This window comes from Nansenia antarctica (assembly GCF_963989245.1).
Source record: "Nansenia antarctica genome assembly, chromosome: 17".
Classification (NCBI taxonomy): domain Eukaryota; kingdom Metazoa; phylum Chordata; class Actinopteri; order Argentiniformes; family Microstomatidae; genus Nansenia; species Nansenia antarctica.
The window spans coordinates 8,196,503-8,204,002 of record NC_137687.1 but is presented as its reverse complement, the minus strand read 5'-3'; the positions used below and the strand labels follow the sequence as shown (position 1 = coordinate 8,204,002).

Genomic DNA, 7,500 nt, shown 5'->3' with positions numbered 1-7,500 from the left:
CTAGCATTCTGACTGCTAAGGTTCAGGGGTTAGTGAGTGTGTCAAGTGGTAAATGGACTTATATAGCGCCTTATTCCAAAGCGCTTGACAATGGCCTCTCGTTCACCTCTCATTCACACACACATTCACCGTGCAAGGCGCCGGCCCGCTCATTGGGAGCAATTTGGGGTTCAGTGTCTTGCCCAAGGACACCTCGACAAACTACTTGCGATCATTAGACAGCCGCCCCAGCCGCCCCGGTGTTAAATCAGAGCATCAATCAGTGGTCTTGCGGGCACGCTTTGAAATACTTCTCACTTGTAGTTCTGCCCCCCCCAAAAAGACCAAATCTCCCATGTGATTTAGATTGTTTCTGTCACAAAGTAGGTCGGTTCCAGTGCGTCAGACGGCGTTCAGACGACTCTCCTCTGGGGAGGAAACGGCGGGGGGGAAAGAAAACAGTTCAGCAGCACGACTGCAGACTACCGTACGTCGTAGAAGTGACTTCCGGAACAACAACAAAAAAGCCGTCTTATTAAGACAACTTCTGACAAAAGCCGTCGGTCACCAAAGACTCCCATCGAACGCTCACGAGCGCATCAAGGAGTGTAACAAAGTCCCTGCGCGATGGGAGCCGCCAAGGTGGAGCGTCAAGAGGCTGTGCTGTGTTCACGTTTACAATTGACATTTTTGGCAGACGCCGTCCTCCAAAGAGACTTAAAACAAACACACCTGACTAAGTAAGTGAGTCATCTTTCCACCAGTCATAGCAGGAAAAAGTAATCTATGCTCGGGCCAGGGGCCATTGGCAGTCGTCGTGCTAGAACAAGGACGATTTAATTAAATACTTTTTTTTCACGACACAGGGGAAACAGTACAGGGGGGGAGTAGATGTCTCAGGAGGGACAGTACAGGGGGGGTAGTAGATGTCTCAGGAGGGACAGTACAGGGGGGTAGTAGATGTCTCAGGAGAAACAGTACAGGGGGGTAGTAGATGTCTCAGGAGAAAACAAATGTATGGATGATATGAGGAGAGGGGGAGAGGAGGAGAGGAGGAGAGGAGGAGAGGAGGAGAGGGGGAGAGGAGGAGAGGGGGAGAGGAGGAGAGGAGGAGAGGAGGAGAGGAGGAGAGGGGAAGAGGAGGAGAGGGGGAGAGGAGGAGAGGGGGAGAGGAGGAGAGGAGGAGAGGAGGAGAGGGGGAGAGGGGGAGAGGAGGAGAGGGGGAGAGGAGGAGAGGAGCTGGACGCTCTCCAACTACCCATCCACCTGCAGAGTAATAGCTACTAAAGAGGCCTCGGAGACAAAGTGGCGTGTGTGTGTGTGTGTGTGGGTGGGTCTCTGTGTGTGTGTGCATGAGAGTGTCTGTGTGTGAGCGTTTATGTGTGTGTGTGTGCGTCTCTGAGCATCTTTGTGTGTGTGTGTGTGTGTGTGAGAGAGCATGGGTGTGTGTGTGTGTGTGTGTGGGTGTGTGTGTGTGTGTGTGTGTGTGTGTGTGTGTGCGTGTGTGTGTGTGTGTTTGAGTGGGTCTCTGTGTGTGTGTGCATGAGAGTGTCTGTGTGTGAGCGTTTATGTGTGTGTGTGTGTGTGTGTGTGCGTCTGTGAGCATCTGTGTGTGTGTGTGAGAGCATGGGTGTGTGTGTGTGTGTCTGCTGAGTGTATTCTCAGCCCTCCTTGTCGATGTTGTGTGTAATGAGATTTGCACCTGTCTCCTCTTGTGCTGACCGGGATGTTGAGCTTGACCAGTCTAGGTAGAGCTACATACCTAGGGCCATGGTTACGGTATATTCACATCCAGTAGTAGCTCTACTGTTAAAAATCAATCAATCAATCAATCAATCAATTATTCCTTCTTCTAGCACTACGACTGCCCCTGGCCCCTGGCCCGAGCATAGATGACTTTTTCCTGCTATGACTGGTGGACAGATGATTCACTTACTTAGTCAAAAGTATTTGTTGGTTGTCGCTTTGGATAAAGGCGTCTGCTAAATGCATAAAAGTCTCATTTTTACCATTTAGTAGATGCTTTTATCCAAAGCAACTTGCAATTACAGATTACAGGGACTCCATGTCTCCATAGAGTAACTTAGGGCTAAGTGTCTTACTCAAGGGCACACTAGTGGTGACCAGTCCAACTGGTTGATGAGTTCTATGGTCTCCTCTCTGTTTGATGAGTTCTATGGTCTCCTCTCTCTGTTTGACCAGAGTTCAATGGTCTCCTCTCTGTTTGATGAGTTCTATGGTCTCCTCTCTCTGTTTGATGAGTTCTATGGTCTCCTCTCTCTGTTTGATGAGTTCTATGGTCTCCTCTCTCTGTCTGATGAGTTCTATGGGCTCCTCTCTCTGTTTGATGAGTTCTATGGTCTCCTCTCTCTGTTTGATGAGTTCAATGGTATCCTCTCTGTTTGATGAGTTCTATGGTCTCCTCTCTGTTTGATGAGTTCTATGGTCTCCTCTCTGTTTGATGAGTTCTATGGTCTCCTCTCTGTGTTTGACCAGAGTTCTATGGGCTCCACGAGTCGGACCTGGATAAGACCTTCCAGCTGCCGTCCACCACCTTCATCGGAGGCGGCGAGACCACCCTGCCCCTGAGGGAGATCATACGCAGACTTGAGGTGTGTAAAGGGTCGCCCTGCGGTCACCTTGGGGCTGAGGTGGACCGTCTGATACTGTGTTTGTGTACAGAATGCTGCGTGCAGTACTTAACATCGACAAGAGCATATTACCAACAAGCATCTGTATGGGGGGCTACCAAGGATAAGCGAGAAAAAAAAAGCAGTCAGGAGAATGATGCTGGCAGGTCACTGCCAGAGACACCAGGAGCTGCCAGCCAGCAGACTGGTTCTGTGGGAGCCAACACATTGGCGTCCATCACAAGGGCGTCCCACACTAATGTACCTGGACGTAGTCAAGAAAGATGCCGGAGCGTAAATTACCGGCGAGCTAGAGTGTGTCAGTGGTCACCAGAGTGTGTTCAGGTTCATCTCATTGGGGTTGAGTTGGGGTTATGTCTGATGCAGTGTGTGTGTGTGTGTGTTGCGGTCAGAGGTCGTACTGCGGTCACATCGGGGTGGAGTTCATGTTCATCAACAACGTGCAGCAGTGCCACTGGATCAGGCAGAGGTTCGAGACGCCGGGCGCCATGAGGTTCACCAGCGCTGAGAAGAGAACCCTGCTGGCCAGACTGGTGCGCTCCACACGGTCAGTACCACACACACACACATGCACACACACACACACACACACACACACACACACACACACACACACACGTAGACTGAAGACCTTCATCTCTTTATGCTACACCTTAACTGTCCCTCCTGACTCCACCTTAACTGTCCCTCCTGAGACTCCACCTTAACTGTCCCTCCTGACTCCACTTGTACAGTTTCTCTCCTGTAAAAAAAATGAAAAAAGAAGAAATAAAACCTTCCTTCTTCTAGCACTACGAGTACGACTGCCATGGCCAGAGCCCTTGTTCCTGCTATGACCAGTGGATAGATGATTCACTTGCTTAGTCAAATGTATGTGTTGTAAGTCGCATTGGATAAAGGCGTCTGCTAAATGGCAAACATGTCAATGTAAGCTGCTGTAAGTGCTGTTGTGAAGTGGAAAGGTCTAGGAACAACCGCAGCTCAACCACACAAGCTCTCAGAACGGCACAGTCAAGTGCTGAAGCACCTAGCACTGCCTGAATGTGTAGTGCCGACTGTGAAGTTGGGTGGAGGAGGGATAATGCTCTGGGGCTGTTTTTCATGCTTTGGGCTAGGCCCCTTAGTTCCAGTGAATGGGAATCTTGATGCTACAGCATACAATGACATTCTAGAGAAAAACATAAAAAAATGTAATAGACTGTATCTCTCCTGTGTCTCTCCTGTGTCTGTCCTGTGTCTCTCCTGTGTCTCTCCTGTGTCTCCTGTGTCTCTCCTGTGTCTCTCCTGTGTCTCCTGTGTCTCCTGTGTCTCCTGTGTCTCTCCTGTGTCTCTCCTGTGTCTCTCCTGTGTCTCCTGTGTCTCTCCTGTCTCTCCTGTGTCTCTCCTGTGTCTCTCCTGTGTCTCTCCTGTAACAGGTTTGAGGACTTCCTGGCCCGTAAGTGGTCCTCCGAGAAGAGGTTTGGCCTGGAGGGCTGTGAGGTTCTCATCCCTGCGCTGAAGACCATCATCGATAAGTCCAGCGAGGCGGGCGTGGACAGCATCATCATGGGGATGCCTCACCGGTACGTTCCCTCCCACGCTACAAAACACACTGTTTTATATCCGCCATTATACAATCACTCAAATCAGCTATTTGAGACAACACACTTGCTCATACTTGTTGACTTGTAGCGAATGTAGTGGTGGCCTAGTGGATCGTGAGTTGGACTGGTGATCAGAACGTCATGAGTTCAGATCCCACCTGGGAACACTGCCACTAGTGTGTCCTTGAGTAAGACACTTAGCCCTAAAGTTCCTCCAGGGAGACTGTCTCTGTAATCTCTAATTGTTAGGCGCTTCGGATAAAAGCGTCTGCTAGAATGTAAAAATGCTGATGCCTCCTCTCAACCCAGGGGTCGTCTGAACGTGCTGGCCAACGTGGTGAGGAAAGACCTGGACCAGATCTTCTGCCAGTTTGACCCCAAACTAGAGGCAACAGATGAGGTATTATTCATATATAGCCATTAGCCCTTGAACAATATCGCTTCTAAATGACTCATGAGCTTAGTCCAACTGTCTTACCCCATCAGATAATTGTTTGTAAACATTGCGATTGTAAACAGACATGGTATACTGTAGCTTCAAAACATGGTCAAAACATGGTCAAAACATGGTTCAAATATGGTCAAAACATGGTTAAAACATGGTCAAAAGATAGTTAAAATATGGTCAAAACATAGTTAAAACATAGTTAACACATGGTCAAAACATGGTCAAAATATGGTCAAAACATAGTTAACACATGGTCAAAACATAGTTAACACATGGTTAAAACATGGTTAAACATGGTTAAACATGGTTAAACATGGTTAAAACATGGCCAAAACATAGTTAACACATGGTCAAAACATAGTTAACACATGGTTAAAACATGGTCAAAACATAGTTAACACATGGTCAAAACATAGTTAACACATGGTTAAAACATGGCCAAAACATAGTTAACACATGGTTAAAACATGGTTAAAACATGGTCAAAACATGGTCAAAACATAGTTAACACATGGTCAAAACATAGTTAACACATGGTCAAAACATGGTCAAAACATGGTTAAAACATGGTCAAAACATGGTCAAAACATGGTCAAAACATGGTCAAAACATGGTCAAAACATAGTTAACACATGGTCAAAACATGGTCAAAACATGGTCAAAACATGGTCAAAACATGGTCAAAACATGGTCAAAACAATAATTCTGACCACATAGTCAGGATGGTCAGTCCTGGCATCTGAAGCTCCGTCAGTGACTTTGTTGCAGGGAGGCCGCTTGTTATTGTTTAACTCCCAGACTGCCCCTTTAAATAGGCCTTTGAATTAAATAAGGAAGCAATTTACCATGAGAGGAAGGGGGTTGTGGACTCATTTACACTGGTACAGGGTTGTGGCACGAGGTGAAGCCGAGTAGGAAAGCCCTGTACAGTGGTAAATGAGTCCACAACCCCCGCCCTCGAATGGTAAATTGCTTCCTTATTTAATTCAAAGGCCTATTTAAGTCTATAACGGTGACTCTGTGCTCTGTGTCTGTCCCAGGGCTCCGGGGACGTGAAGTACCACCTGGGGATGTACCACGAGAGGATCAACAGAGAGACGGACAAGACCATCACGCTGTCCCTCATGGCCAACCCCTCCCACCTGGAGGCCGTCGACCCCGTGGTGCAGGGCAAGGCCAAGGCCGAGCAGTTCTACAGGGGAGACACGGAGGGGAGGAAGGTAGAGAGGACAGTAGGGGAGACACGGAGGGGAGGAAGGTAGAGAGGACAGTAGGGGAGACACGGAGGGGAGGAAGGTAGAGAGGACAGTTCTACAGAGGAGGGAGGTAGAGAGGACAGTTCTACAGGGGAGACACGGAGGGGAGGAAGGTAGGGAGGACAGTTCTACAGGGGAGACACGGAGGGGAGGAAGGTAGAGAGGACAGTTCTACAGGGGGAGGAAGGTAGAGAGGACAGTTCTACAGGGGGAGGAAGGTAGGGAGGACAGTTCTACAGGGGGAGGAAGGTAGAGAGGACAGTTCTACAGGGGGAGGAAGGTAGAGAGGACAGTAGGGGAGATACAGAGGGGAGGGAGGTAGAGAGGACAGTTCTACTGGGGGAGGGAGGTAGAGAGGACAGTTCTACTGGGGGAGGTAGGTAGAGAGGACAGTTCTACAGGGGAGGGAGGTAGAGAGGACAGTTCTACAGGGGAGACACTGAGGGGAGGAAGGTAGGGAGGACAGTTCTACAGAGAAGACACTGTTGCCTGTGTCTCTTGATTGGTCGATCCAGTTAACGGCTGTGTCTCTTGATTGGTCCATTCAGTTAACGGCTGTCTCTCTTGATTGGTTCATTCAGTTAATGCCTGTGTCTCTTGATTGGTCCATTCAGTTAACGGCTGTCTCTCTTGATTGGTCCATTCAGTTAACGGCTGTCTCTCTTGATTGGTTCATTCAGTTAATGCCTGTGTCTCTTGATTGGTCCATTCAGTTAACGGCTGTCTCTCTTGATTGGTCCATTCAGTTAACGGCTGTCTCTCTTGGTTGGTTGCGGTCCGCCAGGTCATGTCCGTTCTGATCCACGGGGACGCAGCCTTCGCTGGTCAGGGGGTCGTCTACGAGACTTTCCACCTGAGTGAACTCCCCTCCTACTCCACGCATGGTACGATCCATGTGGTGGTCAACAACCAGGTATAGAACACACCACACACACGGGCAGGGGTGGAGTAATTAGGCAGTAATGCCCAAGAGGCCGTAATTTCTCTATGTGATTTGCAACAACTCTCCCTAGCTGTGACACCAGAGCATTATTGATTTTACACAACTTACGCAACAAATCTGAAAATTGTGAGAAGAAAACAATGCTAAAAGTATTTATTTTGTTATAGATGGGGTGGTTTCTGCCTTGAGCTGAGAAATATAGTTATGTTGTCATGGTGATGAACAATTCTACTGTGGTTTATGAACATCGTCACAGGTGGTTTAACCGTGACATCATCATTGTTAACTCTAGAAGCCCCGGGCCCTCAATACTAACCAGAGTGAGTGACGTCTGGAGACCTCCATTTGTTGACATTAGAGTAACAGGGTCAAATGTGACACAGTCTAGTGTTTTGGTCCGCATGTCGGCAACCAATCAAAATGTTCAGACTTTTAGTTTAAAACACATTAATACGCTTCAATGTTGTTGAGAATCACAACACAAACTCGCTAGTCAAGCCAAAATACTGCAACGCAATGGATCCGGTGAGTAATCCCCACTGCTACCTAGTTAACTAGAACACTACTTTACATTGTTAACAGGCTCACAAAACAAGCTGTGTTAGTTATACTAGCGATGTGTCGTTGATTTTCAACAAAT

At 48.2% G+C, this 7,500-nt stretch overlaps 1 protein-coding gene across 4 annotated transcripts in view; it reads left to right on the top strand.

Moving 5' to 3' along the window:
- ogdhl (oxoglutarate dehydrogenase L) overlaps nucleotides 1-7,500 on the top strand; it is a gene marked incomplete at both ends in the record, with an annotated part of 30,733 nt that overhangs the window by 4,441 nt on the left and 18,792 nt on the right. For all 4 annotated transcript variants that reach the window (XM_080547538.1, XM_080547540.1, XM_080547541.1 and 1 more), the window contains 6 exons: nucleotides 2,476-2,591; nucleotides 3,023-3,177; nucleotides 4,046-4,192; nucleotides 4,523-4,613; nucleotides 5,702-5,881; nucleotides 6,702-6,830. In XM_080547538.1, coding sequence (XP_080403664.1) covers nucleotides 2,476-2,591; nucleotides 3,023-3,177; nucleotides 4,046-4,192; nucleotides 4,523-4,613; nucleotides 5,702-5,881; nucleotides 6,702-6,830 — 818 coding nt within the window. The remainder of the gene's footprint in view (nucleotides 1-2,475; nucleotides 2,592-3,022; nucleotides 3,178-4,045; nucleotides 4,193-4,522; nucleotides 4,614-5,701; nucleotides 5,882-6,701; nucleotides 6,831-7,500) is intronic.